The sequence below is a fragment of the Nelusetta ayraudi genome, unplaced genomic scaffold, assembly GCF_046127955.1.
Source record: "Nelusetta ayraudi isolate G7.1 ecotype Tasmania unplaced genomic scaffold, CSIRO-AGI_Nayr_v1 ptg000048l, whole genome shotgun sequence".
Lineage (NCBI taxonomy): Eukaryota > Metazoa > Chordata > Actinopteri > Tetraodontiformes > Monacanthidae > Nelusetta > Nelusetta ayraudi.
In genome coordinates, this window is record NW_027466098.1 from 6,547,507 (window position 1) to 6,575,483 (window position 27,977).

A 27,977-nucleotide genomic window follows, 5' to 3' on the forward strand; every position below is an offset into this window, starting at 1 on the left:
GTCCGCGCGTCCTGCTGCGCGTGTTGGTGCGACTCTGGCTGGCTGTCTCTGCCTACCTGCCTGTCTAGCGCCTGATTCCCGGGGCGGACCAACATGATGGCACCTGTCCTGCAATTGTTTGTTTTCGTCGCGGCGTCGGCGCTCCTGCAAAGTGCGTCGTCGGCGCCCCAGAACGAGTAAGTGCGTCTCGTCAGAAAATGTTTGGACTTTGTTTGAAGAGGGGAGGGTTAAAAAAAAAAAAAAAAAAAAAAAAAAAATGCCTGATACAAGCAGCAGAAACATCAACCTGAACAAAAAAAAAAAGGAGAGAGAGAGTTGCATTGCACCCTCCGCCACGAGGGGCCGTTGCGCGTGCAGGAGAATCGGCTGCAAGAAAGGAAAGTCGAGCGAGCGGGTTAAAAGCACGAACGCGCAAACTTGTCGCGCTCGGCGTAACAGTTTTGCATCAGAGAGTTTTGCGCCTCGGAGACCTCGGCACCGTCTCTGAAGAATGTTACGCAATCCCAGCAGCGCGCGCGCGCCCGTGCGTGTCGGCCTTTAAGTGGGCTTCCCAAAGAGTCGAATTCTCAAAAATCGTTTGGGGGCGGGGGGGCAAAGAGCGGGAGCGCTGTGTACCGGTTGGGTTTGTTTAAAAAACAAAACAAACAAACAAAAAAAAGCGATCGAATTCTGCCCTGACCTCTTGATTCTGCTGCCTCACGTCAGCTGACTGTCATAGTCGGATTATCTCAGTTTTGAAATCACAGCGCAGCCCCAGTCCGTCATCAATATTCTCCACAGCTGCAGCCAAACACTCAATTAAATGTGTCCTTTACTTCACATTGGTAGCAGCAGGGCCCCCTGTGTGCCTGCATGCCTGCCTTCCTGCTTCCGAAGGCAATTTTCAAAATTTAGTATTTGGGAGAAGAGGCGAGAAGGCACGGCTGTTAAGTTCTGCTGGGTTCATAACTTTTTCTTGTTGTTGTTGTTGTTGTTGTTGTGGTGGTTGTTGCAATTTTCAAGCCACTTTCGGCATGATGGGGGTTGACTCGCGCTGCGCGATGAAATGTGTTAATATGGCAAAACTACAAAGAAAAGAAAAAAAAAAACTTCTAGAAAGAGCGTGTGCAGTTTGTTTCACCCCAAATCGTGGAAGTAGCATCAATAATGTAATGGTGATAGATGATCAGACAACCGTCCCCCATTAGACTCACCTGTCAGAAGACGCTTGCCCGGACCATTGAGATATATTCTCATGTATCAAAGGTATGTTCACATAGTATTTATTTTCATTAGCATCTGACTTTCCTTCGCTACTTGGTGTTCTGGAAAAAGTCTTTATTGTTGTCTTGATGCTCACGAACACGAACCCAGATTTTTTTTCTTCAAGGTGCAACAGGCCAAGCGTTTTCTTCCAGTCCTTCTTTTATTCTCCCATTGGAACTCAATCATGGAACTCCAAGTGAGATTCGCATCCCGTCGTTGACCTCTCTCGTCTCTTGTCGCTTGTAGCTCTGCAGTCTACGCAGTGACCGTGAGCTCGGAGGTGATTGCGGGGGGGCAGGAAGTCCTCTGTGCCCACATCGAGCACCTGAGCGAGCCCATCAACCTGACTGTGGCGCTGGAGGTGTACTCTGCCTCCACCGTCCTGCTGGAGGAGCCGGTGGCACAGCCGTTTTACCGCTGCTTAAGATTTCAGGTCAGAATGCAAACATACCTATATGTATAGTTATGTTTTTTTTTCTTATGGCAAGGTGGTAAAGAGCTTGACTTCACTGGCTGGATGTATCCTTGTGAAAGTGCACTCCTCACCCTGAACAGCTACAAATTGAAAAAGACTAATGAAGTTGTTGACTCCCAGTTTATACAGATTATGCAACTCGGCTCAGGCTCACAGGCGATGCTGGATCACGTCCCAGCTAACTTGGGGTGAAGGTGGGGTTACACCCGGGGCAAGCACTGCAGGACACAGACAAACGTCCACAACCAACAGCCAGTGTTGAGCCCCCAGCAGGCTTTTTTTTCTAGATTGTGTGATTTAAGTGTGAATCAGACCCACAGCTTACAACTTAGATACACACATACACATGCACACGTGGGCGGGGGGTGGGGGGTGGGGGGCAGATGGTAAATTATTTATTTATACTATATTTATTTATACTAAACAACCCCTTTCACAACTCCTGGAGGACTTTCCAGGCCCTCTTCTATGTAATAGGGGCTCCATCAGCAAGTGAAAACATCTACTATGTGAGCCTGACTGGATTTCATCATTACCTTTTTTGGCAAAGTGGAGGCAAATTATGTTGCTCAATTCCAAGTCATGCACCCAAGTCATTATTTTGAGCGCCTCCAGTTCCGAAGTGGACAACGCTGACTGAGTACCATGATGGTTTGACTCGCACATCCAGTCTTGCAAGTTACAAAGGCCAAATATTTAAGTAGGTAAAGCATAAATCCCATCTATATTGGACTGAATTGTAAGCAAGGGCACTTTTTTCCATTGGTTTTCCCACTTTCAAGGTGGATAAAACCTGACTTTACTGGTTGAATGTGTCTTTTTTTTTTTTTTTAAACCCACACTTCTTACTCAGAAATAAACCAGACAAATGAAGTCAGTGGCCGCCCAAAGCAAAAAAAAAGAAACACCGGATCTATCTATAACATACACAAGTGCAGCTGGAGTTTAGTGCACTGCTGCTGAAAATGCAAGCTGCCCGTGGTGCCTGTCAGTCGGCCTATGTTGGATAAGAAGGCAGGAAGCCGTTGTTTTGTTTTGTTTTTCTAGAATTAACAGATCTCTTCACCTTTATTAATGTAACGCAGATTGGTGTAAATGAGATATTTACAATACCAGATTTGTAAAGTTAGGCAGGCTAACCCCCAAAGCAATCATTTATAAAGTATGAATCACTATCTGCAAACACATAATAGACGTGCTTCGAAATAAAGCAATGAAAACATTTACGACTTAAAGCAAAAAAAAACTCAAATAAAAAACTTAAAATATATATATATATCTATATAAAAAAATATAGCAAAACCTTTCAAGATACACAGAAGTGCTTTCCTTATTTGCGCTCCGGTCTCTTTCAACCCCCTCCTCCCTGTTCCTTTGTGCGTTTTATTTGTGCCGCAGGTCCCTCAAGTGCGCACCAGAACTGTGGCCTCTGTCAAAGTCGACCTGCAAGGGGCCAAAGCGACAACGAGCAAGAAGACCAAAATCCTCATCAAGCCTCCCGCTTTCATCCACCTGGTGCAGACGGACAAACCCATCTACAAGCCCGGACAGACCGGTAGAGGCGGGCGAGAGTGTTGCTATTGTTTGGTGGCAGCGTCTGTGCGCAGGATATTCAAAGTGCGGCGGCGGCGGCGGCTGCGTCTCGTCTCGCGCTGTACACTGGATCTCGTCTCTCTGTTGACACAGCCCACATTATCCGCCCGGGCGCCGCTTACTAATTCAGCTGCATTTGCACAAATTTCGACTACATCAAAGTGTCTGCATAATGCTGAGCCACGACTTGAAAACTTTAGGAATCATCTCTTTATTCAACGCGCAGAAGAACAAGGGTTCCTCAAGAGTTCTTGGTAGAAGTTGTGTGCATTTAAAAATAATCCCAATCGCAATTTAAAAAGGCGGAGGCTCGGCGCTTCATTCAGCCATATCTGGTTGTTCTTTGACTCTCTGAGGTTGCGGGTGTCACACCAGAGTGTGCTAACCAGTGGGTGCTAACCAGCAGTATTTGTATGGGAGAGTCATTGAGACTTGCCTTGGGGAGCTATTGCATAGATTGTGCAAAATCCATGCTACCGTGGCCCTCTCACATATTTTAGAATGCAATGGTTTTTTTCTCTCACAGTAAATTCACAAAGGTACTTGATTAGTATTTAGCCATTATTTCTGTATTTTTTTGTGACGAATGCCTCGCGGGTGTGTATTCTTACACACAATAATGCAATAATCACTAAAACAAAGACTGATTTGTCGCTACCGGTTTCATGAGGAGGTTGCTTTGTTTCTTGCTTCTCTGCAGTGACTTGCTGAAGTTGTTTTTACACTCCATCATGTACATTGTGACTGTTGAGAAATTAATTTTCTTATCGTTTTAAGATTATGCGCTGCAGGAACTGTGTATAATTTCGTGTGACTGTGACAAATCCTGTGAGGAAAATTCTTTTCACTCGTAAAAAAAAAAAAATCTTCTATCCCCGACTGACACTGTAGAGGTTTTTGATGTATTATCGTTTGACCGAGCGCCCTGTAAAGAGTTCATCATGTCATTGGTGCTGTAATATCTTCTGACAAATCAATTTGTGTTTCCCCCCCCCCCCTTCTAAGTTCTCTTCCGAATCGTCTCCCTGGATGCCGACTTCATGTCCGTGAACCAAGTGGTACGTTTCTACGGCGCTCGTCAGAAATGCCGCCCCTGAACTTTTGCAGAGTGCCGGTTCCCCCTGCACCCCCCCGAGCAGTCTGAGTGAGGAGCCAGGTCTATTTCGGTTGAGGGGAGTGGGAGGTTTGGCGAAAAGGCTGTTTGTTGATTTTGGGAGACGGCGTGGGCGTGAAGTGCAGTGTGGAGTCGTGTGATAAAGACGCCGTCAGAGTTCATTTGGCACGCACTTTGCATTTGACCCAAACATCTGCATCAAACGTGGACTCAAAGCCTTATTGGTGGCACAAGGCGGAAAACATGTTTGCTGTGAACGCAACATTTACTTTGATAGAAGCAATAATATTATTTCAGATTGTAATATGAACAAATCGTCATAATATCTTGCAGCCAACCATGTCCGGTTACAATACTCTCACTAACCTTCACACCTGTCCATTTTAAGGCTCAGATTGTCCATTAGTGTTTGTGTGCTATTAGTTTGCTGCTGGTGTTTGTAGACTAAAACAACAATTTCACACCTTGCATTGAAGATGTAAACCGAGTGTGAAGTGCAACACGCGCTGTGCAGAAATAGTTCATTAAATTTCTAACGTTTCCCCCCCCCCCCCTTTTTTATTTTTCAGTACAAGTTGGTGGAGCTCGAGGTAAGATTTGCTGGCCTCACTGTATGATTTGGGTTTGGGATGCTGGTACTGTACCACTGCCACCAATCACTGATGTCTCTCAAATTCTAAATTCTAAAAGACATTTACTCTTAAAGGAATGCACTGTGTCACTTAAAGGGGCCCTATTATGAAAAACGTTTTCCGATCATTAGCTTGCCGTTTAGTATTACTGCTATGACAGCAAACACACCAGGTACGAAACCTGTGCATACCGGAATGGGCTGGCTTTTTCCGACTCACTGCCCTGAAATAAGCCAATCTGATTAGCATAGTAACGCCTTTTAATGTGGGAGAGGCGTGACTGCATGAGAGCTAGCAGCCATTTTTCCAGCTAAGTAGTTTTTCCAAAACTTTTTAAGAAGACATTTAAAGTGAGAAGGTTGATTCAGCGTTGATTTTTTTTTTTTTTTAGATTCTAAATGTGGTCTGCAATTTTTCTTGTTGAAATTCTAATTAAGATGTAGATGAGCAGAGAATTTTGTTCTTTTTTTCCCTTTTCAGTATCATGCTTTTTAAAGTTCCAGTCAGATGGACATTGTAGACACTATTATAAGCCTGCATAGTTGTTGCTATCATACCATGTGATATTGTCATATAATATTCGCAGGAAACACACACAGCAGCTTGAAATGTGGTCGGCAATTCTACGGACGTCCAGCAGCTCGGAACCTTTTTAACAACGAGAGCTTTCCTGTTTCCGTAGGATCCCAACTCCAATCGCATTGCCCAGTGGTTGAATAAGACCATTGACGGTGGCATTCTTGACTTTTCCCATCCCATGATTCCAGAGGCTGTTCAGGGAACCTATAAGATCACAGCCTCGACTGATAAAGGAGAGAAAGTCAGCCATTCCTTTAAAATCAAGGAATATGGTGAGCTCCAGATTCCCCCCAATTCGGTTCCAAATGAAAATTCTAATTGGTCTTTAACGTTCTATTTCATTTTATTTTTTTATTTTGCTTTAGTTTTGCCAAAGTTTGAAGTGAAGGTCAGCCTACCCAGTGTGATCACCATCTTGGACCGAGAGGTAGCAATTACGATTTGTGGAAAGTAAGTATCTTGATGCATAAAGAGTTTCAAACTCTCTGCTCTGCGCTCCGTTTGAGTGACACGTGTGCCGCTGCGCGTTTCTTTTCACGAGGAGCCAGTTGCTGGTCATGCGTCTTTCTCTTTCGCACCATTTTCAGTGTAATGAACGTAAGCACTAGCATAGAGGCAGCTGCTTAAAAGGCAACTTTCTAAGTCTGTGTTGCCTGCTGTCTTCCCAAGTCACAGGTGAAAAAATGTATCTTACGAATATACAAACCCCTGTTTGTTTGTTTTTTGGTTTATCTTCCCCTACCTGATCTGTAACTATGTAATATTTTTCAGTTTAAGCAAAAGGTCCCATCACACAGTTGTTAAATACATCTATGCGTAGGTTAACATTTGTCTAAATGTCCGTAGTTGGATTGGTTTAGTCAATGGTTGGTCTATTTTTTGGGGTTTTCATATTTCCCTCTCACGGGGTTCTCTGGGTACAGTTTTTCATTAATTTTGCTCTCACTGCATTATCCTTGCACCCTTTCCTTGCAGGTACACTTATGGCAAACCAGTCATTGGTTCAGTGAAAGCTACGCTTTGCAGACGAGCCCAAGAGTTCTGGTGGAATGTACCACTAGACATCTGTAAACAATATCAAATGGAGGTGAAAGTCCAGATTAACAATCCAAGGTTTCTAGTTGGTGCTATTGACACGTTTGGTTATGTGATGCTGTGGATTTGAACCGGACTCTTTTGTAGACGGATCGAAGTGGCTGCGCCTCCAAGACTGTGTCTCTCGTGGACTTTGACATCCAAAGCGACCATTACCAGTACTCCTTTGATCTCAGCGCTGAAATAAAGGAGCATGGCACAGGTGGGCGAGTGAATGGGGAAAATGCTTCTGCGCAAATAAGTTGCCGGCATTATGCTGATGATGGGCTGTGGTGTGTCTGTTTGTCCCTGAAAACAGGGGTCACTCTGACAGGAAACGGGGAAACCACTTTGACCAGGATCATCAGAACCGTGACATTTGAGGAAACTCTTGAATGGTACAAGCCAGGTATCCCCTTCGAAGGAAAGGTAAATCAGTCTCACCAACAAAGATGTGTGCTTGGAACCAAAAAAGAAAAGTCTAGTTTGTTTTTAGTATTGTTGTACTGTGTAATATTGTATCCAGTTGAAGTTCAGAGGGTGTATTATCAAGAGATAAGACAACAGTTTGTGCAGCCTCGGCGTAATTTTGGTTTCTTTGGTTTGATAACGCACTTCTTTCCGTTACAGACTCAAAATATTCCAACGTCACACATTAAAGATGCTGTAAATATTGTTAGAAAAAAAATAACACAAACATACTATTGAAAGAACTACACGTAATAAATCTGGCCTGCACTCACAGTGGGAATTCATCTTGACGCTGGAGACATTTTATGTCCTGTCTTTCACGCAAGAGTGCAATCGGTTCGTAAACTCATAATTATGTGTATAACCTTGGGACCAGACTGGAATGAAAACGTAACCAACTCCCAAACGAAACTGAAATCGCTTCTTTAAAGAAAAAAAATTCAGGAGTATCTTGTCTCGTCTCTTCTTATTCTTGTGTATCTTGTCTCCAGGTCAAAGTGGTGGGTCCGAATAATAGTCCCCTTGCCAACACGCCAGTGTACCTGTCTGGCCCAGACCGCCAAAACCTGACCACTGATCTCAAAGGAATGGCTTCATTTTCTTTTGACACTACCGGCTGGTCGGGTAGCACCTTTATCACGGTCAGAGCCAGGATTAGAAATATAAACGCATATCAGAAGGTTTTTTTTTTTTTTTTTAAATGTTATCTTCTTCTTCTAAAACAGGCGACTTCCAGAAGCGCTGGCGTTGATGAGTCGCGCACTCGAAGTGCCTTCCTGACACCTGTGCCATTTTACTCCAAGGGCAAAAGCTTTGTAAAGCTCATGCACATGAGTGGACGTATACTCTGCGGTGAAACTGCAAGCGTGCGAGCCCAGTACATGATCGAAATGCAGGAGCTGAGGGCGGAGCAGGAAAGCCTTGACTTCTTCTTTCTGGTAAGTCTGTGTGCCATGTTGAGCTCAAATGTAACATGAGGTTACATGCAGCTACTTGTCTATTTTTTTTTTTTTTTTTTTTTTTTTAAATTGAACCTTTGTGCATTGAAGTCTTTGAACAAAAGCTATTCAAGGAGCCTGTTTTTATGACAACGTGATGTTGGAAAAAGTAGGTTTATCCTTTTTCAATAGAAGTTGTTTTTGTTCCCAGTCAACTTGAAACAGACCTTTGCAAACACTTGACCCCATTCCTAGTAACCAGAAGTGGTTTACTTTTTCCACTTTAGTTTACTTTATCGACCAGATCAACGGTGATCCATCAACTCAAGTGTCTGATCAGGGAGCTTTGCTCCAAAATGGGGACAGAGCGAATGAAAAATTTTGCAATGCATCTTGATTTATTTATTTGTTTGTTTGTCTGCCTTGACTCTGTTGTGTCTCTCATTAGGTGACGTCCCGAGGTGCAATTGTGCAAAACGAACGTGTCCCAGTTACTGTTAATGGTAACAAAAGGCATCATTTACTAGTTTACAAACGCTATCGTCACTGCACATGCAAAACTAACAACAAAGCTAATCAGCTGCTGCGAGTCCATTGAGGATTATGTCTTTCAAATGGACAAAACAGTGTGTGTCCACGTGTGCGTGTGCGCGTGCTTGTGCGCTTGCCTTGCGTGCGTGCATATATATGCACACACACTGTATATCTGGAACTATTTTGGAACTTACTAACTTACTAAATCAGGTAATAAATGTTTTGTTTAGTTTTTTCCTTCGCTGGATAGTCAGTTGGGACATTTAAATCAGCTGTTGGTCCTTGGTAACTCGATAGTAAAAACTCCAAATAACTCATTTAATTAATAATTATATAAATAACTCCCCAAAAAATGCTAATGCATGTATCTTTGTGTAAATTGGACACATTTACACAAAGGACACATCTGATGCTTTGCTTCTATTCGTCTTGCGTGGCAAATAATGCCGCTTTTACAAACCCCATGAAATTCCATCAACTTCATTGTTTTTAGCGTCTCATTGTCATCGTTTCTCTTTGCTTCTATTAGCCAAGAGCGGAGAGGTGTCTTTGACCCTCCGGAACGTTTCAAAACTGGCGCCGTTTGCCCAGGTGTTGATTTACACTCTGATGCCAAGTGGAGAGGTTGTGGCCGATAGCTGGGACTATCCAGTCCAACGCTGCCTCAACAACCAGGTACTGACCCGACAACGCAGTGGAACTCGAGGGAAATTAGACTTGAACCTCGTGGCCTCAAACCTGGCCAAGTTTTGTCTTAAACTGTCACCAAAGCTTATTTGCCGAGTGCCCGTGTTGTGTTTCTCTCGCGCAGGTGGCTCTGAAGTTTTCCTCCCTGGAGCAGCTTCCCGCTGAGAGGACCTCGCTGAATCTGCAGGCTCACCCCGGCTCACTGTGCTCCGTCAGAGCCATCGACCAGAGCGTCCTGCTGCTGCAGACAGAGCAGGAGCTGACTGCCTCTTATGTACGGCGCCCTTACACACGACTTACTGCTCTTCATTCCTGAAGCACCTTTTGGACCTTTAGCACTTATTGTTCTTTCAAGGTCTCTGTTCTGGACCTGATTTTTGTCTTTTTTTTAACTGGCCCACGTGGACCTTTGACAGTGTTTTGGCAAAAGCAAAAAAATTCTTTTTGATCAATTATTGGCTGATCTGCCTGTATTGAACCGCTGTTACAAGTAGTAGCTCTGCTGCTGACTTTCACGTTTTTATGACAGGTGTACAACAAGCTGCCATGGCAACGGCTCTCTGGTTACTCCTATGAGGTTGATGACGACGCCTCGTACCCTTGCTTCCCCTTCATGGGAGATTTTCTAGAATCACACGGATCTCCGTCTCAGAAGAATGACGTCTACAGTATTTTCAAAGTATTTAATGTTTTGATTTGCCTCCCTGAGTTTGGGTACATAAGCTCACTTTGTACAATTTACATTGTTTGGGGGGAAAACATCTGCACGTTGATGTCCTTGTTCTCTTCTTTTCTCTGTGCTTTCTCATAGGAAATTGGAATGAAACTTCTAACCAACTCTGATGTGAAACAGCCGGCTGACTGCATGCCTAGGATGGTAATGTTTGCTGGTACGTAGGGCTCCCACACTTCGCTTTGCACATACTTGCATTTGTTTGTGACCTTGATGAGTTTTGGGACGGTGGGCTTTGTCTGCCGTTTCATATTAACGTTGGAGAGAACGATGTTGGAGTTTAGACGTGGAGATGTTAAAGGGATGTAACACAAATATTGCATAGCTATTACTGTCCTGCATTTTTAAGGGATTTAAGGGTGTCTTTTGTGTTTTTTAATTTAATATTTGAAATATTTTAAAGATCCAATATTTGAACCATGTTTAGATTTTATTTATAATCCACTGTTCAGTCCAGCTGTCTGGTATTATCAGTTCTTCTTAAAAAAATATATGGGTACTTAGAAATCAGCACATTTAGCCCTCTGTTTACAGTAACTGCAACAACCCATGCATCAGTTTTAGCTGTTAATACTGGTGCGTTGCTTGTTAGTGCTGCTCTCCACTTGTTTGGAAGATAACAAAAATTAGACAACTGTGAGGGCACCTGGCTTCGATGACGGTGTCATCACTAACCTAGCGTCACTGGCCTAAGAGAGGTGGACTTGCCCTGTGACAACACACAGGGCTCATTTCCAGGAATGTGTCCGTCCGAAAAGTGGAGCGAGCAAAAGATGGACTTTTCTCATTTATTTGGAGATCATTGATTTGCAAGTGAAACATAATTCTTAGACTCCGGATGACTTCTGCGTCACATTTCTCTTATAAACCTTCACCTTGTGTAGTCTTCTCTCGGTTTGATGTTTGGATTGGTTTGATTTTATTTTAATCAGAGAAATATACATCATCTTTGGTGCCCAACACAATGTCTTTTGACACAACTCACAACTCCAGGCTTTTGGAATCCAGCTTCCGTCTGATTCGTCAGGAATATATATGAGGGAATGGCTCATAGTTTCTCTTGTTTCCAAAACCATTTGAAGCCAGAACTAAAATCATTTAGAGGTGTTTATGCATTTGTGATTTTTCTGAGAATGTGAATTATGGTTAAAGGTCTGCATACATTCTGATGACTTTGTCCCAAATCAACAGAAGCAATGTACAAGCCTAAATTACATTTTTAATTTAAGTATTTAGTAATGAGGTTGTATTTTTTATTTATTTTTTATTTTTTTTGCAATAACCATCTTTAGCAATTAATCTTCAGCCTAACCAGACTTGGAGAAAAGATTTGTTTTTGATTTTTTTTGATTCTCTTGTTTCCATGTTTACAGAATACGACGACGAGATGATGTCAATGGCTGAAATCCCTTTGAGAAACAGCCCTGTAACTACTGTAACTACCTCAAAGAAGAAGACAGAGACAGTCAGGAAGTTTTTCCCAGAGACCTGGATCTGGGACATCGTACCTGTTGGGTAAAATGTTCAATACTTGTCGAATTTTTACACCGATATGTGTTTAACTGATGATTTATTTATTCACATTAACGATCCAAACTGAGGCAACAACAAAATGTCCAGAGGATGAAGTCAAAAAAAAAATGTATGTTATGTCGAACATTGTTATACAACTACAACTACAACAACAATGTAGTATTTGTGTTATAGACAAACACATTGAAGTGTTGTACGATCACTGTGCAGGTTGCTTGGGCAAATTTAATTTTTCAGAGCTTTCGGTCATTGTTTGTTGTTTTGTTGAGTAGTTGACTCCGATGTATATAGATGCCGATGTTCCAGCTTTTGAACATTTCCATATCCCACCACCAGTCATTTTGATATGCTCACCTATTCATTTTCTCTTGCCGCTTCGCCACGAAGACCGCACTGAGAATCACGGGGGTCACAGAGTCTGTCCCAGTTGTCTTGGGACAGAGGCTGTTTTACACCGTGGAGGAGTTCGCCACTTTATCACGGGGCCACATAGAAAGCAAACAAAGGCACAGGGAGAACATGAAAACGCCACACAGAAAGTGAGCAGCAGTGATTGGTCGTTGGGGGATCCAACCCCCAAAGCACAATTACAATTACAATTGGTGATGCCGAGTGCCAAGCAGGAAATGACCTGGCTGGGGAACCAAACCCACAACCCTCCAGTCTCAGGGCAGACGCTTTATCACTAAACCACTCTCTGGTAACATTGGTGATTTGACGAATGATTCCTCTAGTCCTGTTTCTGAGCTCGTCACTGGAGCCGAGGACTGGGAGACATTGACCCCCGTGACCCCTCTGTCCCTGCAGAGACAGCGGCTCCGTGAGCATGGAGAAGACGGTCCCTGACACCATCACCAAGTGGGCCGCTGGGGCGTTCTGCGTCTCTCCTGTGGGCTTCGGCGTGGCGCCCAGCGTCGGGCTGACCGCCTTCCAGCCGTTTTTCGTCAGCCTCACCCTGCCCTACTCCGTCGTCCGGGGGGAGTCGTTCACGCTCAAAGCCACTGTCTTCAACTATCTCACTGAATGCATCATGGTAATTTGTTTTTGTTTTGTTTTTTTACGTCCGCATTTGGAGCGGCCATGTTAGCTCCCCGAGATCTGACAAAGGGCAAAATCAACAACTTCCATTAGAAGACGTTTAGACGACAACAGACAGACCTGGACGTGGGGAACAATGTGGCGATACAAAGCACTGAGCTCGCAGATGATGGACACGTGATTCGTTAGTCCAAGCCGCTGTTGGCTCAGATTAATAATCGATCTTTCACAATAATGCAGTCTTTCGTAACAGGAGTGTGTTATATATACACCACTGATGGGCTTGGCTTTCACAAACCTCCATCTGCCTGTCTAAGGTGCCATTCTTGTGTACATACCAAGAATATAAAGATGGATGAGTGATGGTGACCTCACCCTTTGGTGAGCAAATGTCTGTTCTGAAGCCTCGAGATTGGTTTCCTGGTCAGCGCCACCGTAAAATCTTCTGGTGCATTTTGAAAAAGGACGATTCCTTGTCTAGATGTGTGGGTGGTACCGAAGGTGAGTAATGATTGGAGCGTGTGTCCATCACCCGCCCACCCGCTGGTAAGCTGAACGCGTATGGGTACTAAATTTTAAATGCGGCCACAACTGTAAGGCCATTTTTACTTGAAATCAAACCAAATCAGACAGAATATCTATGAATTTTTTTCTTTGTTTGTTTTTTTTTGTTTACTGTCGACTTGGAAAGAACAAAAAATTTGAACCAGGTTGTAAAGCTGTGAATTTAGGACTCCTTTTCATATTCGCAGCCAGTCATTTTTAGTCTTTTTGCAACTGACTTTGGTGGTTCCTGCAGGCCAAATAATAGAATGGAGGTTTTTGGCACTTCACAATTAGCCTGCCTCAATCTTTTCATACAGTCAATGGTACCAAGGTTTCTTCATTTCAAGTAATGTAGTGTGCTGCTGCTAATTCAGAGCAGAGTCATCAGCACTCATTGAAAACTGATGTTTTGATAAACGACGAGTGCCACTGTGATAAATTAGTACGTCTGGAACTTGTGTCTGTGTGCAGGTTCAGGTGACGCTGGCCCAGTCGGACCAGTACTCCTTCAGAGACTGCAATGGCTGCATATACACTGTGTGTCTGTGTCAGGAGGAAAGCAGGACCTTCTCATGGATTGTCACTCCATCCTCCCTAGGTAACGGTAGAGGAAGATGAGTAACGCCGCTACAGACACTCAACAGCTACATTCTTATTCCCTATTCGCACGGGATTAGTATTACCCGGGGACCTCTGGTAATTTGTAATAATCACGGAGAACGTCTGTGATGTTGATCCGGTGCGAAATGCGCCACGTCTGCAAATTGTAAAGTGAAAATTCCACCACAAATGACAGACCAAAAACAGACATCGCGAGATAATGCGATCCCTTGTGAATCTGCATCTCAGTGACTGGGGTGTATTTTTGGTTTCTATTGCGAGCCTTTTCCACTTCTTTTCCAGTTGAAAAATGGAGACTGTGGGGGAAATTATTAATCGCAGTTTAGACAGCGTTTTAGGCATAAATAGAGTCTCGTATTGGGACTGGAAACCCATTCGAAAAAAGAGCTCGCTCCGTTCAATCAAATGATGGATGTGATTTGCACCGCATTGACATCATATCTGGGTCTTAAAGTCAGTAAAATAGAGTCAAATCCAGACTTCACTTATCCCGTGCGACACTTATCACTTATCCTCCACACAGCTGCTGCCTAGTGGATATTGTCTCTTTTTGAGACCATTCTCCATGAACTCTAGACCTGGTTCTGTCAGGAAAACAAACTCCCAGTAGATCGACAGTCTGTTAAATAGTCAGACCAGTCCACCTGGCAAACGACCACCGTGCCACATTCAAGGCCATTTGACACGTTTTGACACATTTATGGTTTCAACTTCAGCAAGTCGTCTTCGCCACGTCTGCTTAACACAGGTACTGGCAGGCGCTAGGCTGATTAGCTGTTTGCGTTAACAAGCATTTGAACATGTTGCCTAATAAAGTGGCGGCTTAGTGTGTGTTACGGGTCCCAAAATAAGAGTAAACCAAACAACCACAAGGGCTGCGTTAGATATAAAATTTGAAAACAGAGCTTTTATGCCTTTTTAAAAATCTTCTATAAAAAAAAAAATGAATAGCAGCATCATGTCACCACTTCAAATGTCGCTGAAAATGAGGCTTTTTTTAAATTTTATTTTGGACATGAGACAGAGAGAATTACAGGCACTTTATAAAAATGTTAGATTAATTAAATTTGTTCAAGAATAGTGGACCAGTCTTTTTAATGCTGTTAAAAGAATCCTGCAAATAGCAGCAGTTCAATTTACTCATTTTAAAACACACTCGATCGTGTGATCGTTGACCGTGCAAAGAAAAAAGAAGAAGAAGCAAAAAACACACACTGCTGTCCATTTTTATTTTGACCACTTTGACCACACAGAGCGCAATCTCAGGCTCAGTTGGAAAGAACATTTACTTGGAGAACTTAAATGCTTTTTAATGCTCGTCCCGACCGTTTCCATCTTGCGAAACCACCCACAGGAAATTTCCTTTCGACTGTAACCTCTTTCACTGGCAGAATGATGCAGCCGTCGCATCATTTTAAATGAAATACTGATGATGTTTGTTCCGTCCGATACCAAACTTAGACCTCACAAAGATGAGACACAAAAGGCTAATTAATCGGCATTAAGGGCAATGTTGCGTCTTCACCGCTGGAAGCGAAGAAAACAGGAGGAGGAGGAGGAGGGTGGGGGTGTCGCGACGCTGTTTTGGCCCTGAAAGCTGAGGGGGGGTGGTTTTTTTTTCAGCCTCCATCAGCAGAGACGGAGACGGGGGGGGGCGCCTCTGATGAATGTCAAATTGCACTCCGCTAACTCTCCCTCAGAGGTACGCTGACAATCACTTGTACTAACAAGTCAGGTAGTATCTCTGACGAAACACTCAGAAACCTCTCCCTCGGGGGCTGATCTGTACTTGTCCTCTGTGTGAAGGATTGTGGGCTGTGAAGGGGAGGATGAGTGGTGGTGGTGGTGGTGGTGATGGGGGGCGGGGGGGGGAAGAGGAGGGTGGTAAGGGGTGTGAATGGGGGGGCAGTGATGGGGAGAGGCAGCATAATCAGACAACAAATGGGGCTTAATGATGCCGAATGAGATGGGGAAACATGGGGGCGGAGGGAAGGAAAAACAGAGCAGGGCGGGGACGGAGGAACGGGGAGACTGATGAATCGGGGAGACGGCCCCCGCGCACGCACGCGCGCACACACACACACACACGCGCTCACCGGTGACGGCGTTTAAGGCCGCGGCGGCGATCGATGAAGGCGCCGCTCTGCAAAGTAACGCGCTGCGTGTGCAAACAGGTGGGGTGAGTGTGAAGGTGAGCGCCGAGGCGCTGAGGACCGACGTGCTGTGCGGCAACGAGGTGGCCGTCGTCCCCGCGGTGGGCCAGGTCGACACGGTGATCCGCACCCTGCTGGTGGAGGTCAGTGAACGCATTAAAAAAAATAATTTATGTATAAAAAGTTATATTTTTCTTTTCTTTTCTTTTTTTTTTTTCCTGCGCCAGCGAACAAGAAAATTGTTGTTTTGATTTGGCAGAAATTAAAATGGCAATTAAAGTCCCTTAATTAAAAGAAGTATAACAATTCATTAAAAAATGAGTACGCCAATAGAATAAAATAGAATAAATATGTTATATATATAATCAAATCCTTATAATCTAAATTTGTATTGAAGTGTGCTGTGAGAAGTAAGAGAAGAAAGAGGGACACACAGTGGAAAGAGGTGGGCGGACCACTGTGTGCTTAGAACAAACACAGGTATTTGCTGTGGCTGACTTTGACCCCATGTGTCCAACAAGGTCATGCAACTTCACAGAACACAGTAAAGATGACTCGAGTCCCATTTTCTTGTCCACAACATCGTGAATCCTTAGGTTCCTGTTTGAAACCAGTGATATTTCCTACAACAAAAAAAAATCTGAAATCCTACTTAGACGAATTGATAGAGTTTATAAACTGAAAAAGACGTGTTACATTTCCTGAACCTGTGGTATCAACCCCATAAATTCCTCTCAGCAGACGAAAAGGCAGGGTTTGTGAATCAGAGTGCTCTTGTTTCATCTCCTCTCTGTTCAACGAGGGCTCCCGACGCCTCCCTGAGACTTTGTCAAACACACGGCTGCTTCAAACTGAGCTTTGCTGCCTTTAGATGGAATCTGTGTCTGCGCTCACGCTGCCTTTGTTTCCCCCCCGCCTCCCCCCCGACCGCAGGCTGAAGGAACCCCTCAGATGGTCAGTCACAACGCTCTGCTGTGTCCTGCAGGTGAGCACAGCGACCTGAAGCCCTCCTCTCACACTTTAGCCTGCAAAGGTGGCTTTCATGTGGGTTCAGAAGCTTTTTAGAATTTATTCAGATACATTTTTGCCTTGAGAGGGTTTCAAGTGTAGGGTAAAAAAAATAAGTTGATTTACAAAGCTCACGAAAATACTAAGGACATTGGATGTGTGGATCTTATTGAATTTATTTAAAGGAAAAAAAACAAAAACAATTTTAAGAAGCAGGCAGGGGTCATTATTTTTAGAAACAAATGCCAGCAACAGAAGAACGTCAGTAGCTAAATAACTTGTCACGTGACTTTTTCGTTGGGCGTGGTCTCATGATGTCAAAATGTGAGCATGTTCAAATACAAATTGTCATTGAAGCAGGAACAGCTAGCGGTCGATCCGTGGTTCCGACACTTGTGTTTGGGATTTTTGTAGTTAATCACCTTGTTGTTGAAAAGCCTGTTTTGCAGTAAGTGCTTAAACATTGAGCATCCGTACATGTGCATATAAAGGTTTAGAGGAGGTTGAATTTAAGTTGCTGTGCTGACATGATTGGGTATTCATCTTCTGATCAAACTCAGCAAGGGGAAAAAAAAAAAAAAACAGTATCGGGGATTTATTTTTTTTCATTATTTTTTTACCCTCAAAGCCAAACCTGTTCTTTTTACACTCTCTACTTCCTGTTCTTTGTGCTCCCAGAGGGACCCGTGGTGAAGAACGTCTCTCTTCTCATGCCTGAGATGTTTGTTGCCGGATCAGCCAGGGCCTCCGTCTCCGTCCTGGGTGAGCGACTGGCGGGAAACGCCTCGATCCTCCTTAAACGGAGCTGTCGGGACCTTTTGCCATCGCGTTTATCTGATCCCGCCAAAACAGTTAGTCGTGTGAATTGTCCGCTCAGGTGACATCATGGGCCGCGCCATGAAGAACATAGACAAGCTCCTGGCCATGCCGTTTGGCTGCGGCGAGCAGAACATGATTCTGTTTGCGCCCAACATCTTCATCCTCAACTACCTGAAGAGCACGGGTCAGCTGACCCAGGAGATCCAGGACAGAGCCACGCGCTTCCTGAAGAGCGGTGAGTCTGGAGCATTCACTGCTGGAGCTGGCGCTGCTGAGTAGTGAAACAAACAGTGGTGGAAACAATTTTTTGGACGCCTCTGGTTTTCAACAAGATGACATCCCATTCAACACATCCAGATTACCAGAGTCCAAAAACGACAGGAGTTCAGTTTTCTTATTTTGTCTTATTCAATGTCAATAACCACCAAAATAATTTTCCATTTGTTTGTGTGCCTCTGAGGCAGGAAAAGGGTTTGAAACGCACAAAAACTTTTTGCTTTATGACAATAACTGAACTGGGGAGTAAATTTGTAAAAAAAAACTGTTTTCCACCACTTGTATAGTTATAGGCATACATGTGGCAGCATAACCAGTGTAAAAAAAAAAAAAAAAAAGAAGTTTCCCCTAATCTGCTGGATATGTTTGACATCAGAGCATGTTGAAAATATTTTGCGAGGGGGAGACGATGAAAAAACAAACAAACACTTGATTGATTTGAATGTCGCTGGATGAATTAGAACGCAGTGGTTGCTTCGTCTTGAGGTTAACACGCTAATTGATGAAAATATGATGTTTCTCTCTCCTGGGGAGACTATCAGGCTATAGAGACACAAACCATCCATCAACCCGGCCACCTGGTGGTCATTAGCAGCCCCCTTGCATTACTTATAAGGCTTTTTGTTCAGTCGACATTTGTCGCTAATGTCGCTAAATGTATTTTTCGCTGTGTGTGCGTGTTTTAGGGTATCAGAGGGAGCTGAATTACAAACATGACGACGGCTCCTACAGTGCCTTTGGGATGGGTGATGCATCCGGAAACACCTGGTGGGTAAATCTCCTAACATCACTTCACAAGTGACTACTAACACCACGGGCAGGGCTGGGCTGGGCTGGGGTGGGCTGTAGAGGGAAACATCTGAAATCTCTGTCACTGTCACGGCCATATAAACACACTCAACAAACTCAACTCAACGTATAAACACGTATGCTTGTAAAAACTGCATGGACTAAAGTGGGAGGAAATGTGTGATGTTTGAGGTATAAAAAAAAAAGAATATGTGAACTGGGTGAGTAATAAATAAATAAATACATGAATATGTTTACATTAGTATAAATACTATTAAGGCACAAAATAAATTGAAATCGGCATTAGCAGCGTATTCACCTCCGCGACATTCACATGGGCAACCGGCTGATGGCACCATTTTTCATTGTTTTAGAACAAAATGTGGATTCAGTTCATCATCTGTTGCAACCATTACTAGTGGACAACTGTATTTAATTTTATTTTAATTATAACGTTTTTCATTTGAATATTTTCCCATTTCGTTATCCATCCATCCATTTTCAATATCCGCCTCTTCCTGAGCTCAGGGTCACGGGGGTCTGCTGGAGCTGTCACAGGGTGAAGGCAGGGTTGCCCCCCTGGACAAGTCGCCAGTTCATTGCAGGGCCGTTTCAATATTTCAGTATATTTTAAATCTCAAGTATTTATGTTTGAGGATTTATAAGAGCGTAATAGAAAAGCTCAATTCCCACCCACTGTCTGTCACACGTGTGCATATTTTAATGGTCTCCTTTTTTTTTTTTTTTTTTTTTTTTTTGAAGATGTGAACAATAGAAAATTGAACTGTTACATAAGTCGCACTGCATTTGCATCAGTGGCTGAAGAACCCCCCCCCCCACCCCCCCCCCACCCCCACCCCCAAAGCTTCTCTGAAATATTTTCAGTTCCAATCTCACACTTGCTTTGAAGGGAGAACAAAACACGGCGCCACAGTGGGAGACGCTTGGCAGCGGCAGCCGTCCTAATAATTTACTTTATGGGGGACCTGCCAGAAAATATTAATATTTGCATTTAATGGGGCTTACAGCACAGAGCCTGGAGGGATTTAACGAAACCGTTGGCCATCTTGAAAAGGCTGCTGGGCAGTTTGGCGCTGGCTGAGCACGCGGGTGTGTGGGTGTGTGTTTGTGATTAGGGAGAAACTGGGACTGCTTCAGTTACACTTCAGTGCCAAGACGAGGTATTGGACGCAAGTCTTTAAATCACTTTAAATGCTGCACCGACTTAACTTGAAACAAAAATATTGTTTCTTTTTCATAGTCGAGCTTTTTTTTTTTTTTTTTTTTTAAAGAAAAAGAAAAAAACACTCAAAATACGATAATGAGCCTTGTTTCACCATGTTGTAGAAAGATGCTAAACTCGCCGTTGCTCATGTTCCAAGCGAAAGCGCTCCAAAAAAAACAAAACTGTTGGAGCTGGATTTACAACGGGACCGTTTGTTGCTGCAGTTTTTTCATATTTGCCGAGCAAGACAGGAAAATCTACTGTTCCCGCTTCTGAAATGAAGGCTGAAAATGAGAAAAGTCTGCTTATGGAGTAAATAAAAATCACTTTTTAACAATGATTAGAGCTTCAATCTATAGTCAGGCATTCATACAAATATCTCTATTGCACATTGAAATAATAAGAACTGTTACTGGATTTCCTTGTCTACCCTTTTTTTCTTTCTGACTACGCTGCATGTGCAATTGTGTTGACTGATTGCGGTCGATTGTGTTGTCTAGATGACCTCTGCCTCCACTCTGTCGGCTCCAAGAATCACAAGAGTTGTGTTGCAACGTGAGAGAGAGTTACGCAATTGTCCCGAAGTTGGGGTTCACTTCGGGTTACCAACACAGGCGCGCATGGTAACATTTGTCTGCTGTGTGTGTGTTTTGTTTGTGTGTCTGGCAAGGCTGACGGCGTTCGTGATGAAGTCCTTTGGTGGAGCGAGGCCGTACATTTTTGTGGAGCCGAAGCACATCGCGGATGCCAGGAGTTGGCTGGCCGGACACCGGCGGCGCGACGGCTGCATCACATCTGTGGGGAAACTGTTTCACAACGAGATGAAGGTAACCGCTTCAAGTCGGAGCGTCGCATCACCAGCGTCAAGTAAAGTCCATTGACTTTGATTCACTCTCCGTTCTTCCGTCAAGCCGAACCCGATCCACACCTCTTCTCTAAATTTGATCGGAAGTGAGAAATCATGAAGCAGCGAGGACAAAACATCCGCACTTTGAACAATTGTCCGCACTCTGTCGGTTAGAAATACATTCAACAATCCTCACAGTGCTGTATTTGAACGTCCGCACTGAACACACACGGAGAAGAAATGCCTTTCACCAGCGTTTGCCGCAGTTTTACCTGGCAGAGGCTTGTTAAAAATGTTTGTTTTTTTTTACTTGCTCCACCAGTCATACTTACAATCCTCTTGTTATGTGTGTTCAAGCATCATCTTATTATTGGATGCTTAAGCATGGTCTCAGTTTTCCAATAATAAGTGTTTAAGTTGTTTCAAATCAACATCTGAGTCAGTCTGTTACAAACAGGACGTTTACTTTTATCTGTCTGTATCCATATTATCTCATCCATATTTAGTTGGCAGTAAACGATTCACAAAGTTACTTGACAACACAGATGGCAGTTCGCAAAAGTATTCATTTCCAGTGAGCCGTTTGGTGCAAGAGCAGCTTTCCCAGGAAGTTGCCTGGTTTCACTCCAGAAGACTGCGCTGGGAGAATCCTTCCACCTGAAGTTGCTGCTGTGAAAAAAAAGCCCTCTGTCTCCTTGTGGCTAAGCATTTGTTTGATTTTAATGTTTTTTTGTCCCGACAGGGCGGAGTCAGCGACGACGTGTCCCTGACGGCCTACGTCGCCGCTGCCCTGTTGGAGCTCGACCCCGACGTCACTGTGAGACTGATGTTCACTTTCTCCTCCTTCTCCCTCAAGAGATGAATAACAAATATACCGATGGATTTTCATTCTCTGTGACCTCTCCGAGGCACTTTTTTCGCAACTAGTACCAATTTCCGAACAGCTCAAGTTCTGTGTAGTGACACCACTTGAGGCCCTTTGATGACCCTTTCTGTCTGGAAACATTGTCCCTCTCACCGACATGGTCCGACGTCCTCCTTCGTGCGCTCTTCACGTTCTCTTTCCTCACGGTGTGACAGGAGCCGGTGGTGCGCAGGTGCCTGAGCTGCCTCAGAGAAGCTGCCGTTGGCCAGATGGACAACCTGTACACCACAGCCCTGCTGTCCTACACCTTCACCCTGGCCGGAGACGAGCAGATGAGGGGCAGACTCCTCAGGCACCTGGACCAGAGGTCCAGCACGCAGGGTAGGACTGTAAAAGTGAATGCAAACGTGGTGTTCCAAATATCTGTGTAGAATGATGGACACCTCAGTTTAGCCTGGTGGAGCTACCGTTGGGTTCATGTTGTGTTTACCATCCGTTCGCCATTTGAAAAAAATAAAATAAAAAGAAGAAATCTCAGATAGAAAGTCGTCATCAACAGTGCCTACATAGCAGCGTGGAGACGTTGAACACAAGATTGGTGCATCACACAGTGATTGTGCTGCCTTTAAGGACACTTGGTCATTTGGCACACAGCTCAGTCAAATTGGTAAGATTGTACTGAACCAATGCATATTCATTTTTTTTTTTTTATTTTAACTCATGTAAATATACACAAACAGATTCCAGATTGTGATCAAGCTATGAACATGAACAGTATTCCCAACGATCCTTTACCAGTTCTATTCTAGTTCCATTTAGTGAATATAAAGACGGACGGAGTCATGGTGACGTGATTCAATTGTTTGCGAATACCTGTCTTGAAGCCCGGAGATTGGTTTCACGTTCATCGCCATGTTGAGCGTCCGTTTTGAAACCAAAAGATTATCTTCTAATATATTCACACTCACAACATTTTACAGTTTTTCAGTCAAAAATTAAACCAGAGCAAACAAAATTGGCCTGAAGGCCGATATTAAAGTGTTTTACTCACGACAATGGAAAACAAAAACTACATCCTTTCCGTATTGACGGCAGGTCATTTTCTTTTTGCAACCATTTTTGGCGGCCCCTGCTGGCCAAACGATAGACTACCAATTTTTGGCACTTCCACATTGGCCTCCTTTTTGAAACGGAAGCTCCCTCCATCTTTTTATACAGTCAATGAAACTGAGCTGTCTTCATTTTGCTCCGTAGTTCAAAATAGTGTCATCAGCGTACATCAGCGTCACAAGGCTGAGAATTCTTCAGGCCTTTTTTTTTTTTTTTTTAAACTGTCCAAACTTCTGCATGCACCTCAGTTCCAAGGTATGCAAATTCCTTTTTAAACATTTGTGGCAGACGGAACGCGACACTGGGGGAGAACCAGGGCTTCTGGGACAGGCCTGGATTCCCTGGAGGTGGAGATGACCTCCTACGTGCTGCTGGCTCTGCTCTCCGGCCCGCCGATGCCAGACTTTAATCTGGATTACACCACCAGCATCGTCCGCTGGCTCACGCAGCAGCAGAACCCGTTCGGCGGCTTCTCTTCCACGCAGGTGGGATGTTGCAGAGGAGGGCGGCTTAATGGGAATAATGGGAATCCTCGATCCCTCTGACTCCTCCTCCTCCTCCCCCTTCCTGCTTCCTGCTTCTCAGGACACCGTGGTGGCCCTGCAGGCGCTGGCAAAGTACGGCACCACCATCTACAGCCAAGTCAGCAGAACAACGGTGACGGTGACGTCGCTGGGAGGCCTGAGCAAGGAATTCACTGTGGACGAGAGCAACCGGCTGCTGTACCAGGAGGAGAAGCTGAGCGAGGTCCCGGGAGAGTACACCATCCGGGCCGAGGGTCTGAGCTGCGTGATGGCTCAGGTACGAGCAATCGGTGCACCTTTTGAATGAAACATACTAGTGCAGTAGGAAGAAGGGGCCGCAGAAAATTAGGGAGAAGATAAAAGTAATGTCATTGAATTATCGTTTAATTGTTATGAACAAATGTAACCTATACTAATACATTATATGATGGCCTGCCAGTCAAAAACTGTGTGTGTGTGTGTGTGTGTGTGTGTGTGTGTGTGTGTGTGTGTGTGTGTGTGTGTGTGTGTGTGTGTGTGTGTGTGTGTGTGTGTGTGTGTGTGTGTGTGTTAACAAGACCTTTGCAACACACTGCTGCAACTCATAACTAAAGAGAGTAAATATCAGGCAGCACACATTAAGGATAGCTTAACACACACACACACACACTCCACACAGTCAGCCATCCATCAGGTATTTGTCCTGGTGAAATCAGGAAGTGCTCTCCAGTTTAGAGGGAGGTAGATGCTCTTTCGTCAGCTGCAGTTAAAGACTACAATAATTACGCCGGCTGCGACTGTGGCTTCCCTTCCGTTCAGCCACTCAATCATCATATCACCCTTGTGCTTAGCTAACAAGAAAAATAAGGCAGACACTGGCAGACACTCTGTAACAGCTCTGATTTTAATAGATTTAACCAAGAGGAAAAAAATATATACAGTCCATATGTGAAAGTAACTTGTCAACATGTTAGTTGATAGTATTGTTGTTCGAAACAAATGTCACAATTGAAAAGCAAAGTAGAACTGAAAGTTTTCTGTTGGTGGGCAAAAGGGTCTCGGACCCGAAGCTAATGCTGTTTGTGGGGGGGGGGGGGGGGGGGGCAGGGGCATTAGCTTCAGGTTATTGAAGATGTGGCTCTCCTTCTCCGCAGATATCGATGCATTACAACATCCCCCCTCCCGCAGACTCCCCCGCCTTCAACATCTCCGCCTTTCCCAGGCCGAGGTGCAACTTGAGCAGGCCTGAGCTCTCGCTCCGGATTGTTGTTGGGTAATGTGTATGTGTGTGTGCGTGCGTCTGTTCTTGTTGATAAATATGCTGTATTATTGATGGTATATTTAATGGACCTCGGTAGCGACCCGCTAGACTCGGAAACCCAGCGCAGTCGCGTTGCATCATGCAGACAGTATAGCACAACGCAGATGCGCGCCATCAGTGTTTACATCCAACGCAACGCTCGCGGCTCAATAATGCAAGGCGTTAATGAGAGCAATGGGCTGTTTTATCTATGAGCACAGGCGGAAGGAAGCAGGTTCTTGAATAAAATTCTGTCCTTTACAAAATCAGCCAGCAAACAGGGCTCAAAGGTCCCACATTGTGCGGAATTCTCCTTATATTGCTAAGAGTAACGTGTCTCCAGCCCGTCAGTGAACTGTAACATTAATATAAAGCACATTTTATTGAAACAGCTCCTCCCACTGACAGAATCTTAAAGCACTGCTGAACTCCCAACAAACGGGAAAAAATCCGTCACTGCCTACTCCACATTTCAGAAAGGCGCTAAACTGTGCAGTAATTGGAATAGCATCTTTGTGATGTCACAAAGGGCATTCCTGGCTGCGGACAGCGCCCGCAGCCAGGTGTGCGGTCGGCCACATCTTTTGGTCCCCTTTCAAACAAGCTGAAGGTCCAACAAGTCATCATCAGTACAGCAGAAAACCGAATCCAGGCTTGTTTTTTGTTTTGTTTTTTTACAGGAGGCTGTAAACAGAGGGCTAAATATGCTCTTAGCAACCATGGCCAAATGCTTCACTGGCATCTGCTACTCAAAATAAAAAACTGACTGGATATAATATGGAACCTCGAGGTTAAACTCTGGGCTCATAGATTTCAGAGGCCTATATTTCACCATTTCAAAGTTTAAGACATTGCATATTGTCAGGACTGGAATAAAAACTACAGATCTATAATTATATGAGCTGCAGTGTCAGTCGGTCGGTCGGTCAGTCAGTCAGATGCTTGTCGTTGCTGTGTGCAGGTACCAGGGCAGGAGAACGGAAACAAACATGGTCATCATCAACATCAAGCTGCTGTCGGGATACGTTGTAGATAAGAGCTCCATAGAAAACGTGAGTTTCACTCTGCAACATCTGCGGCGAGGGCTTGAGTGGGGGTGGGGGGGGGGGGGGGGTGGTGTGTATGAGTACAGTGAGGATGGGTGTGTGTTTCAACAGCTGAAGAAGATGACCGGCAAGGGGGTGAAACGAGTGGACGTGGAGGAAGGATACGTCAACATCTACATAGACGGGGTCGGTAACTTATTGAGTAATTATAGTGAATGCATTTTATTTGATGTGGCATCTCTTTCGGCCGAATATTTTAATTATAATATGGCAGCTTGGCAGGTTCTAAAATCAAATATAAAATATTGTCTTGAGAGAAAAAAAAACAAACTCTAATTTGGTCCAAACAAACAATCTGCAAATAATGTGGACTCTTTGATTTAGAGAAGTCTGCACTCTGTCTGTTTAACAATAATAGTCATAATGATGATGATAAATGTTTGCTGTGCCTCAGATGAAGAAGAACACACAAATGACGTACCTTGTGATGTTGGAGGAGGATCTGCCAGTGAGGAACCTGAAACCAGCTGTGATCAAAATCTACGACTATTACCAGACAAGTAAGTGCTTCGTCATCTTCTTCTCCTCCTCCTCCTCCTCCTCCACCACCATCACTGTCTCCACTGTGTCCACTCATCTCTCTCTCTTTGTTTCCCATGTGTGTTTTCAGGCGAGGAGGCCGTCACCGAGTACACCACCTCCTGTGCAGAGAGTACGTAACTTTGTACAAGTCTTTTTAAAAATAAGTGCTTTAATCAAATGAGAAAGTGTTTCTGATGCAATTAGTCCAGACATGATTTCTATTAGACCCCTAATGGCCTCTTAGATCAGAATATATAAGTAGATATGAGAATTACCAGCTAAGTGCAACACACACACACACACACACAAATACACGCGCACACTCACATAGTGCAGCATTGAGTGTACAATGTTTTATCATTATATGCACCTCTTGACTTAGCACTTGAATTCCAAAACATTTAAAAAATATATATTAGCATGGTATAAGTTAATTTTAAATTAAAGAAAATATATATGTATTTTGTTTTTTTTGTTTTTTTTAAATTCCAGAAAAAGCTCTTATTGTAGCCATTTATGTTACAAAGTGTCTCACTTTAAACTAAAAATTGTGTGAATTTCAAATGTGGGAAGATCTATGTCGTTTATAAATATTACTTCTTTACAGGGGATATAGTCAACAAGCTGTAATTCGGAAGTCATCGGGGGAAGAAGCACCATGTCAGAAAAAATAAAATAAAATTTGTGAGCAATTCCCATTTTTTTAATATGAATATTTTAATAACTAATTTGTTTTTTTTTTTGTTTTTTTTTGTTTTTTTTTAACTAATTTGGTTTTCTGCAGCCAGGGCTGAAACAAACAAAAAACAAGACAATTGTCCCAGAATTGTTTGTTGTTGTTTTTTTTGTTTGTTTTTTTTCTCTCCAGATATCAATAACAGATCAGATCAGATAAGTCTTAGCTGAGGGTGTTCTCCCCCGCTGAGGTTAGTTTCTGTCAATCAACTACCGAGGCATCGGTGAGGACGGACCGTGGGGCCTTGAAAGGCCATGTTAAAGAAAAGCAGGGTTCTGAAGAAAAACGCCACCAAAACTGGGACCTTTTTTTTTTTTTTCCAGACAGACACACGAAAGTTCTGCCAGTAAAGTCAAGACCATTTATTAGCAGCACAGTTATTGTGCAATGTTAGCCCTCAAGTTGTTGTCAACCTTTGTGCAAGCTAAATATCAAATTAATCTCTCACGTTAATGCTTTTTTTAGTTGTCTCCGATCAGCACATAAGAAAAATTTTAAATATAGCGGTGCCACAGGGCAAGTGAAGAATTACAGAGTTAACGATGCTTAGTCATTTCATCTGAGATTGATGACAGAACGGTGTGAACATAAAACTATAAATGCAAAGGTCTGCTGGACTTAAGACAGTTCACCTTGCGACATAAATGCAATACATTACATTGTTTTTGAATGAATAATAAGTTGTTTAATAAAGAGTTGCTCTCCACATTCAAGTCATCGAAGGGTTTATTTGTGCTGTTTTGTTTTTTAACGACACGCAATACAAATTGGTCTTTCCTTCCGTGTGTTTACTTCACTTTTGTTGTGAATGTTTAACTACAAATAATAATAAATTAAAAAAAAACAAAGTAGGAAAGCTGAGCCAAGATCCCTACAGCTTGAGAGAACAGATATTGGTAGAGACG

At 43.7% G+C, this 27,977-nt stretch overlaps 2 protein-coding genes across 2 annotated transcripts in view; one reads left to right on the forward strand and one right to left on the reverse strand.

Annotated features, from left to right (window-relative positions):
- On the forward strand, positions 1–27,780 carry LOC142895015 (alpha-2-macroglobulin-P). The gene is made up of 35 exons (XM_076035739.1): positions 1–176; positions 1,492–1,678; positions 3,119–3,275; positions 4,319–4,371; positions 4,997–5,017; positions 5,742–5,910; positions 6,004–6,088; positions 6,614–6,725; positions 6,821–6,935; positions 7,032–7,141; positions 7,675–7,824; positions 7,909–8,121; positions 8,570–8,624; positions 9,185–9,330; positions 9,467–9,616; positions 9,872–10,021; positions 10,154–10,232; positions 11,449–11,590; positions 12,416–12,641; positions 13,664–13,790; positions 15,988–16,109; positions 16,900–16,951; positions 17,653–17,736; positions 17,852–18,028; positions 18,756–18,837; positions 20,754–20,910; positions 21,673–21,747; positions 22,011–22,176; positions 23,194–23,390; positions 23,491–23,706; positions 24,563–24,681; positions 25,670–25,940; positions 26,209–26,314; positions 26,425–26,466; positions 26,944–27,780. Exons 1-35 carry the CDS (start codon positions 94–96, stop codon positions 26,964–26,966), a joined length of 4,419 nt encoding a protein of 1,472 aa, XP_075891854.1. The 5' UTR covers positions 1–93; the 3' UTR covers positions 26,967–27,780.
- Positions 1–27,977, reverse strand: part of LOC142895137 (pleckstrin homology-like domain family B member 1) — a 363,501-nt gene that overhangs the window by 229,996 nt on the left and 105,528 nt on the right. The window lies entirely within an intron of this gene.